The sequence below is a fragment of the Triticum urartu genome, chromosome 2A, assembly GCF_056163025.1.
Source record: "Triticum urartu cultivar PI428250 chromosome 2A, HENAU_Tu73, whole genome shotgun sequence".
In the NCBI taxonomy this organism is placed as follows: domain Eukaryota; kingdom Viridiplantae; phylum Streptophyta; class Magnoliopsida; order Poales; family Poaceae; genus Triticum; species Triticum urartu.
Genome location: NC_141874.1, coordinates 674,608,681 through 674,621,977, shown reverse-complemented (window position 1 = coordinate 674,621,977; position 13,297 = coordinate 674,608,681). Strand labels below are relative to the sequence as shown.

Below are 13,297 nucleotides of genomic sequence, written 5' to 3'. Positions count from 1 at the left end.
CCGAACCCTTACCCGATCTGGAATCCAGGGGTCGAGGAGTTTCCAATTTTGGAAGTTCCAGTTCCGGGGTGCTACCCGATAATCCTGGCCCGCTGCCTGACTCTAAGTTCAGGGATTGGATGTTGTCTTTCCGCGAACGGGCATCCGGCTCGGAGAGCTCAGGAATCCGGACATAGTTGGTCCTCAAGATAGAGGAAAGGTCGCCGCATTGTTCCTCCACCACTGCAATATGATGGGTGACCGGTGGAGAATTAATCTCCCTTTGATCGGGTTTAAGCCCAATCCGATCATAGTCCGTAGCGACTCCCAAGGTGGCGATGCGATCCAAGAGCTCGTTTAAGGAAGCGAGCTCCATTGGATCCATCTGTTCGACGAGTGCTGATTTGACGTGGAGGCTGTTTTCGATAACCCGAGAAGTCATCGTCGGCGCGGCGGCCGAACAGGCGGTCATGATGAAACCGCCTAGCCGGAGAGTTTGGCCGACAACCAAAGCTCCCCCAACAGTAGTACCGTCTTTAAAGACGAGACGAGACATCCTTCCTTCTGGCGACGGCACAGTGGAACTCTCAATGAAAGCACCAATGTCGGTGTCAAAATTGGCAGATCTCGGGTAGGGGGTCCCGTACTGTACGTCTAAGGCGGATGGTAACAGGAGGCAGGGGACACGATGTTTTACCCAGGTTCGGGACCTCTTGATGGAGGTAAAACCCTACGTCCTGCTTGATTAATTCTCGATGATACGAGTATTACAAGAGTTGATCTACCACGAGATCAGAGAGGCTAAACCCTGGAAGCTAGCCTATGGTATGATTGTCTGTTGTCCTACGGACTAAACCCTCCGGTTTATATAGACACCGGAGGGGGCTAGGGTTACACAAGGTCGGTTACAAAGGAGGAGATATACATATCCGTATTGCTAGCTTGCCTTCCACGCCAAGTAGAGTCCCATCCGGACACGAGACGAAGTCTTCAATCTTGTATCTTCATAGTCCAACAGTCCGGCCAAAGGATATAATCCGGTTGTCCGGAGACCCCTAATCCCGGACTCCCTCAGAAAGGCATGGAACACTTTCCTAGAAAGAAAATTAAATTACCTTATGAATCTATTATGAGAGCCACTTATGGATTGCCTACCAAAGATGGCAATACATGGATCTATTCATGATTGTTATGCCTAGCTAGGGGCGTTAAACGATAGCGCTTGTTGGGAGGCAACCCAATTTTATTTTTATTCCTTGCTTTTTGCTCCTGTTTAGTAATAAATAAATAATCTAGCCTCTGTTTTGGTTGTGTTTTTTTGTGTTTAATTAGTGTTTGTGCCAAGTAGAACCGTTGGGAAGACTTGGGGAAAGTCATGTTGAACTTGCTGTAAAAAACAGAAACTTTAGCGCTCACGAGAACTGCTGTCATTTTTATTTTGAGAGTTATATTTAGTTAATTATTTTTGAAGATGATTAATAGATAAATTCCTCACGTCCAGTAACTTATTTTAGAATTTTGGGGGGTTCCATATCTTGCTCTAGCTACAGATTACTACAGACTGTTCTGTTTTTGACAGATTCTGTTTTTCGTGTGTTGTTTGCTTATTTTGATGAATCTATGGCTAGTAAAATAGTTTATAAACCATAGAGAAGTTGGAATACAGTAGGTATAACACCCATATAAATAAATAATGAGTTCATTACAGTACCTTGAAGTGGTCTTTTGTTTTCTTTCGCTAACGGAGCTCACGAGATTTTCTACTTTAAGTTTTGTGTTGTGAAGTTTTCAAGTTTTGGGTAAAGATTTGATGGATTATGGAACAAGGAGTGGCAAGAGCCTAAGCTTGGGGATGCCCATGGAACCCCCAAGATAATCTAAGGACACCTAAAAGCCAAAGCTTGGGGATGCCCCGGAAGGCATCCCCTCTTTCGTCTACTTCTATCGGTAACTTTACTTGGAGCTATATTTTTATTTACCACATGATATGTGTTTTGCTTGGAGCATCTTGTATTATTTGAGTCTTTGCTTGTTAGTTTACCATAATCATCCTTGCTGTACACACCTTTTGAGAGAGCCATACATGATTTCGAATTTGTTAGAATACTCTATGTGCTTCGCTTATATCTTTTGAGTTATATAATTTTGCTCTAGTGCTTCACTTATATCTTTTAGAGCACGGTGGTGGATTTGTTTTATAGAAACTATTGATCTCTCATGCTTCACTTAGATTATTTTGAGAGTCTTAAATAGCATGGTAATTTGCTTAAAATCCTAATATGCTTGGTATGCAAGATTAATAATAAAACTTTGTTATGAGTGTGTTGAATACTACGATAAGTTTGATACTTGATAATTGTTTTGAGATATGGAGATGGTGATATTAAAGTCATGCTAGTTGAGTAGTTGTGAATTTGAGAAATACTTGTGTTGAAGTTTGTGATTCCCGTAGCATGCACGTATGGTGAACCGTTATGTGATGAAGTCGGAGCATGATTTATTTATTGATTGTCTTCCTTAAGAGTGGCGGTCGGGGACGAGTGATGGTCTTTTCCTACCAATCTATCCCCCTAGGAGCATGCGCGTAATACTTTGCTTTGATAACTTGTAGATTTTTGCAATAAGTATATGAGCTCTTTATGACTAATGTTGAGTCCATGGATTATACGCACTCTCACCCTTCCACCTTTGCTAGCCTCTCTAATATCGCGCACCCTTCGCCGGTATCATACACCTACCATATACCTTCCTCAAAACAGCCACCATACCTACCTATTATGGCATTTCCATAGCCATTCCGAGATATATTGCCATGCAACTTTCCACCGTTCCGTTTATGACACACTCCATCATTGTGATATTGCTTAGCATGATCATGTAATTGACATCGTATTTGTGGCGAAGCCACCATTCATAATTCTTTCATACATGTCACTCATGCATCATTGCATATCCCGGTACACCGCCGGAGGCATTCACATAGAGTCATATTTTGTTCTAAGTATCGAGTTGTAACTATTGAGTTGTAAGAAAAATAAAAGTGTGATGATCATCATTATTAGAGCATTGTCCCAGTGAGGAAAGGATGATGGAGACTATGATTCCCCCACAAGTCAGGATGAGACTCCGGATGGAAAATAAATAAAAGAGACCAAAGAAGCCCAAAAATAAAATAAAAAAAGAAAGAAAAGAGGCCATAAAAAATAGAAAGGGCCCAAATAAAAAAATGAGAGAAAAAAAGAGAAGGGGCAATGTTACTATCCTTTTACCACACTTGTGCTTCAAAGTAGCACCATGATCTTCATAGTAGAGAGTCTCTCATGATATCACTTTCATATACTAGTGGGAATCTTTCATTATAGAACTTGGCTTGTATATTCCAATGATGGGCTTCCTCAAATTGCCCTAGGTCTTCATGAGCAAGCAAGTTGGATGCACACCCACTTAGTTTCTTTTTGAGCTTTCATATACTTATAGCTCTAGTACATCTGTTGCATGGCAATCCCTACTCACTCACATTGATATCTATTGATGGGCATCTCCATAGCCCGTTGATACGCCTAGTTGATGTGAGACTATCTTCTCCTTTTTGTCTTCTCCACAACCACCACTTTATTCCACCTATAGTGATATATCCATGGCTCACGCTCATGTATTGCGTGAAAATTGAAAAAGTTTTGAGAATGTCAAAAGTATGAAACAATTGCTTGGCTTGTCATCGGGGTTGTGCATGATTTAAATATTTTGTGTGGTGAAGATAGAGGATAGCCAAACTATATGATTTTGTAGGGATAACTTTCTTTAGCCATGTTATTTTGAGAAGACATAATTGCTTTGTTAGTATGCTTGAAGTATTATTATTTTCTATGTCAATATGAACTTTTGTCTTGAATCTTTCGCATCTGAATATTCATACCAAAATTAAGAAGAATTACATTAAAATTATGCCAAGTAGCACTCCGCATCAAAAATTCTGTTTTTATCATTTACCTACTCGAGGACGAGCAGGAATTAAGGTTGGGGATGCTTGATACGTCTCCAACGTATCTATAATTTTGATTGCTCCATGCTATATTATCTACTGTTTTGGACATTATTGGGATTTATTATCCACTTTTATATTATATTTGGGACTAATCTATTAACCGGAGGCCCAGCCCAGAATTGTTGTTTTTTGCCTGTTTTAGGATTTCGAAGAAAAGGAATATCAAACGGAGTCCAAACAGAATGAAACCTTCGGGAACGTGATTTTCTCATCAAATACAACTCAGGAGACTTGGACCCTACGCCAAGGCACGTAATAGGAGGCCACGAGGTAGGGGGCGCGCCCTACCCTACCAGGCGCGCCCCCACCCTCGTGGGCCCCCTATTGCTCCATCGACGTACTTCTTCCTCCTATATATACCCACGTACCCCAAACGATCAAAGACGGAGCCAAAACCCTAATTCCACCGCCGTAACTTTCTGTATCCACGAGATCCCATCTTGGGGCCTGTTCCGGAGCTCCGCCGGAGGGGGCATCGATCATGGAGGGCTTCTACATCAACACCATAGCCTCTCCGATGAAGTGTGAGTAGTTTACTTCAGACCTACGGGTCCATAGTTAGTAGCTAGATGGCTTCTTCTCTCTTTTTGGATCTCAATACAATGTTCTCCCCCTCTCTTGTGGAGATCTATTCGATGTAATCTTCTTTTTGAGGTGTGTTTGTTGAGACCGATGAATTGTGGGTTTATGATCAAGTCTATCTATGAATAATATTTGAATCTTCTCTGAATTCTTTTATGTATGATTGGTTATCTTTGCAAGTCTCTTCGAATTATCAGTTTGGTTTGGCCTACTAGATTGATCTTTCTTGCAATGGGAGAAGTGCTTAGCTTTGGGTTCAATCTTGCGGTGTCCTTTCCCAGTGACAGTAAGGGCAGCAAGGCACGTACTGTATTGTTGCCATCGAGGATAACAAGATGGGGTTTTCTTCATATTGCATGAGTCTATCCCTCTACATCATGTCATCTTGCTTAAGGCGTTACTCTGTTTTTACTTAATACTCTAGATGCATACTGGATAGCGGTCGATGAGTGAAGTAATAGTAGTAGATGCAGGAAGGAGTCGGTCTACTTGTCTCGGACGTGATGCCTATATACATGATCATACCTAGATATTCTCATAACTATACTCAATTCTGTCAATTGCTCAACGGTAATTTGTTCACCCACCGTAGAATACTTATGCTCTCGAGAGAAGCCACTAGTGAAACATATGGCCCCCGGGTCTATCTTTATCATATCAATCTCCTACTACTTAGTTATTTGCTTTGCTATTTACTTTTCCTTATTTTACTTTGCATCTTTATCATAAAAATACCAAAAATATTATCTTATCATATCTATCAGATCTCACTCTCGTAAGTGGCCCTATAGGGATTGACAACCCCTATTTGCGTTGGTTGCGAGGATTTATTTGTTTTGTGCAGGTGCGAGGGACTCGCGTGTAGCCTCCTACTGGATTGATACCTTGGTTCTCAAAAACTGAGGGAAATACTTACGCTACTTTGCTGCATCATCCCTTCCTCTTCGGGGAAAACCAACGCAGTGCTAAAAGAGGTAGCAGGCCTCCGGCTTTAGATGTTAGATTTTGGTGCTTGGTCTGTTTGGTATTTGGCTCGGACTTTCGGCACCCCTTCATCAACTGAATAGGAGTAATGGTAGATGTTGCCAAGATGGTGGCTTCAGACTTACTGATATACTTAACACTTGTGTATGTTTTACCCAGGTGCTTTACTTATAATATCGTACATTTATATGCATGCATGTCGTGAGGGGTCTGCGGTTTCTCATGCCAAAATCTTTTCCGACTAGAGGATCATGCAAATACAGAGTAGCAATTGGACTGGGTTAAGTTTTGACAAATCTTGACAATTGAATATTTCCCTTTGGAGTCTCGGTAATTGACTTGGCACATGTTCATACAAGAAAAAATAATCAATAATTAAGCCTCCATGGTGTAACAATTTAAAAGAGTTTTGCATTATGCATCGGCTGCACTAAGTTTTAACTGATCTCTAGACTCCCTGATTAGTGGCTCCTAATCTTTATTTCTAGCTGAAAGGATCAATATGGTCGACAAGAATGGGAGGTTAAATTGGCGACTAACAATTTTTAACTTTGTTTGTAAATTTTAGGCTTAACAATAAAATAGGTTGTCTAGATATGCAACTAGGTGGACAACCTATATGACACGCACAACGACAACAAGATAATAAACTTACATAAAGTAAAGGTAAGAAGTAACCGCAAGTGGAGACGAGGTTGTGTTTCCGATTTCCCTCCTTTGGGGGAGATACGTCTCTGTTGGAGGAACGATGCTCCCCAAATAACCACAATGGCTCACCTTACTCTCCTCATACCCTCGCACAATGCACAGTGTCGTGAATCCACTAGCGGTACCCTCGCGGCAACCGGGACATTTACAAACAAGGTTGGGGCTATCTCCATAACTTAATTGGAGGTTCCCAACACCATCACAAGGCTTCACCATAATGGAATGTGGCTTCGCGGTGACCTCTTCCATCTATGGTGCCCAAACACCCACGAGTAAGAAGTTGATGAAGATGAAAGAGTCAGGGGAACACAAATCAGTTTGGTAGGAATGTAGATCGGATGTATCTCCTCCAATACCCAAAGTATTAGATATTTTGGGTGGGTAGGGATGGACATATTAAGCTTTTATGGTTTGGCAATGGTGGGGGGAGCCTGAGTGAATATTGGGTATGGGGTGGAAGAATGGGATATAAATACCCTTAAGATGCAGAGTGATTGTTGCCCAATGGACAACTCTAGGCACCCAGACCAAAGGGGTACGGGAACCCCGACCATACAGAGAAACGGCAGTTCCATACGGGCACCTAGGGGTCCAAGGGTCCGGGCACCTGGGCCGACCAGCGGCTGGCCACCATGGCGCTCTGGGCACCCGGGGCTCTCGGACCCCGGGCACCCAGACTAACCCGAGAGATACCCATATCCACGGGCACCCAAGGGTCCAAGGACTCCAGGAACCCGGACCATCCTGAAGCGTATGGGGCTCTCTGGTGCCTTCGGGCACCCGGACGTCTATAAGTAGTCACTAAGAATCCTTTAAAACATCCTTCAGAGAGTGAAATATTTGGGGAAGTATCATGAGTGGAATTTGATTGAGTTCCCCAACTCCCTAATCTCCGCAACCCCTTTTAATAGTATGGATGTTCTTATGACTCAAAAAGTAACCAAAAAACTTTCCGATCCACCAAAGAACACCATCTTTTGCCTTTTTGAATAGATAGGGTAACTGAAGTCTGTAGACCAATGAAAGAGACCATTGTCCCGAGATAAACTTGACAGCCAACATTAGTTCTTGCCAATCGTATTGTAATCAACACAAAATTCGTAATTGAATGACAATTGCACTTTCACTAGCCTATGATATGACCATTTTGAATCATTATTTCCTACTTCAATTTACCTTATTTCAATGTTTTATTTCACAACATGGTGCAATTCTAATGTCTTTTCTCTCGAGGCCCCACCAGCCAGCCATAAGGGTAGGTGGCGCGGCCACCCCCTGGCCACGCCACGTGAGCTTGTGGGCTCCTGGTGGGTCCCCTTCCGAAGTCCTTTGGCCATAAAATCCTAATTAACCTGGAAAAAAAATCAAAAGAGGAGTTTCGGGACTTTTCGCCCCTGGTGGGTGTTAGTGCCTGCTCCGCTGGTGCCACAGATGCACATGCCCAAATCTAAGGCATGTGCTGCCTGCCACGAGAGGCGGCGGGCTAGGGAGAGGGAAGCGGCGTTGGAGGCGACCGCACAGTCCTTCCATTGCCGTTGCGGGATGCCGGTGGTGCCTGATGAGGACAAACGGCTCCTTGTGGCTGCCTACCGCCACTCACTTATGACGGCAGAGACGAACGCCCGCCAGCTCCGTCGAAAAAACACGAAGGTGCTCCGGCTAAGTCTGGAGCAGTCGGCGCTTGAGGCTGCAGAGAGGGGGAGGCAGATGCGAGAGCGGCAAATCTCAAGTGGCAGCAGAACCACGCCTTCCGGAGAATGGTCGGCTTCATCGGCTCCTCCTCCTCTGACGTCACCGACAGCTCCGGCGATCCCCCCACCCCCTCCCCCTGCCGCTGAAGCCTACACAGACGCCTACAGCAGTGCAAGTGACCGGAAGGGCAAAGGACCAACGAGGAAGTGGTGAAGAAGCTCGCCCTCTCTCCATCTTTATTTCTGTTCTTATTAAGTTTAGTTTAGCCTATGCCCGTCGGCTGAACTGTGGTGCTCTTTTGGATGTTTGGAGTGTGTGGATTTCTATGTACGGATTATGTCGATTTCTATGTCTGTTTGTTTAATGTCCATTTGTTTCATTGATGATCTATGTAGTTTAGTTTCACGTTGCATGAGTAGTATGGATTTAGGGTACCGGATATAAGGTACATGGCTGGGACTCGTCCACGGACATATCGGGTGCCGGATTTGGTATGCGTGGTTGTAGATGCTCTTAGCATGCTAAAGTTGTTGGAGAGATACTAGAAAACATAGCAAAAATTAGACTGGCACAGTGGCTTACTCAATAGTTGTAACTACAAATGATGAGTTCCTCCTTTGGAGAACATTACAGCACAGTGCCACCAGGGGGAAAAGATATACTACAACTTGAGATATACTCTGAACTTTTATATTTCTTTAGAGGGAGTAATTGTTAGTTGCAAGCACCTGAGTGTCTGAAAACAGTCCGTAGGGAGCTCAAGGTCCAGAGTAAAGATTTAAAACATATTGCGCAAGCTTTTTAGTATATGCAGCTTGCAATTTGCTGCCTTTATTGGGCTTACACTGAAGCAAAGCAGACGAAAACATCATTAGCAAACAATGGGACTGAGATCTTAAGTTCTTGACTATTTGGTGTTCTAATTTACCCTAATGACTATAATTGAGTTATTACTGACTACCGCAACTGTAAATATATTAGTGAAAACTAATAATCCTTCAGTTACGATGTACTGAAAAAACCAGTGAAGTTTAGTGTATTTTCTTTTGAGCTCCACAAGGGGTTTCAATTTACTAGTCAGTGCTTCAGATTTCCTTTTATTTTGATTCATTGATTACTATTATGAGTGTCGCAACTTATAGGGAAACCTATGGCTGGTATTACATCAAAAGGATAGAGCATCTAACATGGTAGGTTTGTAAGAAAGTACTCCATCTTATATAGTACTCCCTTCGTCCCGAAATGTAAGACTGTTTTTTGACACTATTATAGTGTCAAAAAACGTCTTACATTTCGAGACGGATGGAGTATTGGTTTACAGAGGAATAGCATAATCTTGTCAAGGAAGACTCGAGTTTCAAGGTGAATGTGACTGATGAGAAGCGTCGCTAAATCCTGATCTCAAGCACCAATTGGTCCATGTGTGATTGATGTAGAGCTGATCAGGAATGCTTCCCCTGTTAGTCCGCATTTACCCCCTTCTTGTAATAAAGTTTGGCTGTGAACTCCGTTGAGTACTTGGAACCTGCCTTGCCACCCAGGTATAGCCTGGACGATGTTTAACTGGCGTTTCTGCGGTTTGGTCTCATCAATAAAAATGGTGAAACCGGGAGGAGACCCCTTTTATTCAAAAAAAAAGCGGCATATGTGTTTCCCATTCCCGAAATTTAGTACCATTAGGAGGCAGAAAGAACAATATCAGCTGTGGCTTTGGTAAAAGCATGATCCAGTAGTTACTTCATATCTGGATTTCATTTTCATTGACATGCCTTGATGTTGTCCAATTCCATGTTGATGTCATTGGTTGCCAGTGTTTCTCTTTCTAGACAATGGAAGAATTCCAATGCATCAGGGACGCACACAGCCGAGGTTGCCTATTTCTGTTTTCCTTACCTGGGGAACTGGTTCAAATCAGGAGGGTTTCCTCTTCTAGACAGAAAAAAGAAGAGAGAAACTAACAGAAAAATATTAAGTTGCAGCTTGAGAATGCCTCATTGCCGAAAGCTGATCAGCAAGCTAAGAGATATTACAGTGAACTGGGTCCAAAATCAGGAGACTACAAGTATCTCGGAACGACACAGTTCATGGTCACAATGGAGTACAAATGAGTACTGATTACTACAATAAGCACATGACTCGTATTAAATACTGAAGCCAGATGCTCAAGGATGATGTTTCACCTTGATCACGGCTAATGCCCTTTGTTTCCATTTTTCTTAGCAGCATCATGACAGAAACCTTTGCTGAAGTCTTCGATTACAATTATCACCTCTATTCTGTATCTGCAAGAAAAAGGCACCATTTCTGAATTTCTGCCAAATACTATGACTAAGTGAAATGATAAATACATTAGATAGGAAGCAAGTAGTATAAAAAAAAACTTCTACCTGTACAATGAGTTTCCGCATCTGCACTTTTATCAATAAGCTACTGCAACTTTCTCCCAGCACAGTACTATTAGACTACTCCTGTTTATCTTCACCTTCAACCACACCACTGTCATCAACCGTCACACCTTCTGCCTGATCATTAACCTTCAAGCCTTCAACTTCACCATCAGCCTTCACACTTTCTTTATCCTCCCGCCATCTTAGGATAACAGGCCTTTCCATAAGTTCCTATCAAACAAAGAAATAGAAACTTAAACACCATACTGTGTGCTTGTAGTGTAACATCTCTTCCATTTGATTTTATAAGTATGACAGGAAATAAGCCAGAAGACTCGTCTTATCATATAACATTGCGGTAAAAAGAAATTGGTCACTCAAGCAAGAGACCTTGTAATGTTTTTCGTAAATAGATATCTGGCAAAGCATTTCACTGCTGCTCCAGAGCAATTTTATCCTCCAGTGTACAACTCCAACAAATGAATCACAATATGGAAAAGAACAATACACTTAAGTAAGCCAAAAGAGGCATGCTAATTGCTCGTAAAAAATAAATGAAGATAAGACTAGCAAAGATTTCTAACTGTAGATAACAACAAGTCTGTGCATCAAGCATGACAGTTTAAATATCCCGCAGAGTTAATTTATGAATGATCGATCGCGGTCCTTGGCTAAATTGTAAAACTGATAATTAAGTGTTCATCAAAATTTCACCTTTCCATTGAGTTCAGTGAGAGCAGCCTCTGCTTCCTCTTTTGTTCCAAAAGATACAAAACCATACCCAGCTGATTTTCTATCTTCAAAGACTATATTGGCAGAAACTGGGTTAAACTGTGAGAAGAACTCCTTCAGATCAGCAGACCTTGCTTTCCATGCAAGATTGGAAACATAAAGCTTGTACTTCGCGACAATGGTGTCCGGAGATGGTGGTGGAGCTGGTTTTCTGAAACTCTTTGAAAATTCCACCTTGATGATCCTTCCCATGACATCCTACAAATGATTGTGATGCACAATTTAGCAAAGAGATTGATGAAAAAATCCCAAAGCTAAGATATACTCCCTCCATAACTTTTTATAAGACGTTTTTAGAGTCCATGACAGTGTCAAAATACGTCTTATATTAAGTTACAGAGGAAGTATTAATTTTGCCGGGAATGCCAGCATCTTATTTTGTGGGAACCTCAAGATGTCAGTATTTTAAGATAAGCTCAGCTGAACTCTGTAACACACTGGACAGCAGACTGGTATTTTGTGCTGAATTCAAACATGAAGTAAGATCGCAGTAAACTCTTTTCATTCAACAAAAAAGATCATAGTAAACTTTTCTGTCCGTATGAAACAATATTCACAAAGTTGCAAACATTATTTAACTCATCCATGTATTTCAAGGCATCTATTCAGTAAGAACATTACAACAATAATATATAATGCAATCATCAAATGTGAACATGTCCATGCATATTCCACGAATCGCAAGTTCTAGCCTCATCACCCTTGACCTTGAGAAACTTACAGTGATTTTTCCGGTCCAAGGATGTGTGATAGCAGTAAACACATGGAAACAAAGGTCGAAGTCATCTTAATTTCAATTCACAGGTCAAAACAACATTCAGCACATTTTTATATAAGGCAGCATTCATCCACGTTTTGTGTACTGATATGCAGCATATAGACTCACATGGCCGTCGAACTTCTCCGCTGCGGCGGCGGCCTCTTCGGCGGTGGCCATGGTGACGAACGCGAACCCCCTCTTCCTCCCGTCCTTCATCTTGATAACCTTCGCGGAACAAAACAAAACTAGCCCGTGTCAGAGAACGCGCGCGGCAGCATAGGATTGAACAACTAAGCGTGTGGTGGCATCGTGTGTGTGTCACCTCGACGTCCTTGACGACGCCGCACTCGGCGAAGAGCTTCTCCGTCTCCGCGGCGGAGAAGGTAAACGGCATGTTGCCGACGAAGAGCTTCCGCCGCGTCTCCCCCAGCTCCTCGTCCCCCTCCGCGGCGGCCGCGGGCTCGGCGGCCAGCGCCTCCGGGGGCGAGGAGGCCGCGACGGCGGCGACCGGGAGGCGGAGGCGGAGGCCGGGGTAGGCGCGGAGAGGGGAGTGGAGGAGCGGGGCGTACTGGGAAATGCGCCCCTGAATGCGGGGGAGCGGGAGGGCCGCCGCGGCGGCGGGGTGCGGGCTGCGCGCGAGGGAGAGCGCCATTGTTTCGCCCACCGGAGGCGGAGGAGAGGAGGCTGCGACGCGGGCGGTTTGTGTCCCGGGGTTTGGGATTGGAGGGAGGGGGACTGGAAATTTTCCGCCTGGTTTTGTGTTCGGATAAGCGAGCGCGGCTGGCGGGATAAGGGACGACGGCGATGGTTCGTTTGTTTCTGGTCGCGGCACCGCTTGCCGCTCTTGATCAGGCCTGCTTACAAAAGAGATTTTCCAGCCCATGCTGGCCGACTTTTTTTTTTGCTTTTCTTTGGCCTTTCTTTCGCCGTTCAAAATCGTCTTACATTTTTCTGACAGAATTTCTCCTCCTTTATTCAGATACGAGAACAGTGTTATCACTTATAAGTAATGAAAGCACCTCAGGAGGCGCTGAACCCAACCAACAACTAGGAGGGGAAAACTTAACTAGCCTAGCAAGTTCATGGGCTACTTTATTACTCTCTCTATTATAATGATCATAAATAACATGGTTGAAATCAGAAGCCATGAAGAAGCAATCGTCAATAATAGCAGATGCAACTGAAGAAGAATTGCCGTCTTTTAGGGCTTCTACTATCTTCAAACTATCCGAGTTTACCACGATCCTGCTGCATCCGACAGTTCTTGCGAGGTTCAGCTCAAACCTGACGGTCATAGCCTCTGCTGTGAAAGAATCAAAGCAAATGCCTATTTTTTCGTTCGCCGCTGCAATGAATTGTCCACTCTGA

General features: G+C 43.3%; 1 protein-coding gene across 1 annotated transcript; it reads right to left on the bottom strand.

Annotated features, from left to right (window-relative positions):
* Positions 1-9,945: 9,945 nt before the first annotated feature.
* On the bottom strand, positions 9,946-12,667 carry LOC125537806 (RNA-binding (RRM/RBD/RNP motifs) family protein). The gene is made up of 5 exons (XM_048701115.2): positions 12,252-12,667; positions 12,056-12,154; positions 11,092-11,367; positions 10,378-10,608; positions 9,946-10,272 (listed from the first exon to the last, which is right to left on the bottom strand). The coding sequence occupies exons 1-4, from the start codon at positions 12,579-12,581 to the stop codon at positions 10,453-10,455; spliced, it is 861 nt and encodes a 286-aa protein (XP_048557072.2). The 5' UTR covers positions 12,582-12,667; the 3' UTR covers positions 9,946-10,272; positions 10,378-10,452.
* Between the last annotated feature and the right edge of the window lie 630 nt (positions 12,668-13,297).

What these genes read in the sequence shown, in the direction of transcription:
- LOC125537806 (XM_048701115.2), bottom strand. Translation starts at nt 12,581, where the DNA reads ATGGCGCTCTCCCTCGCGCGCAGCCCGCACCCCGCCGCCGCGGCGGCC. An exon ending in CGGAGAAGTTCGACGGCCAT is followed by an intron (nt 11,368 to 12,055) that starts GTGAGTCTATAT and finishes AATCATTTGTAG; the next exon opens with GATGTCATGGGAAGGATCAT. An exon ending in TCACTGAACTCAATGGAAAG is followed by an intron (nt 10,609 to 11,091) that starts GTGAAATTTTGA and finishes TTTGTTTGATAG; the next exon opens with GAACTTATGGAAAGGCCTGT.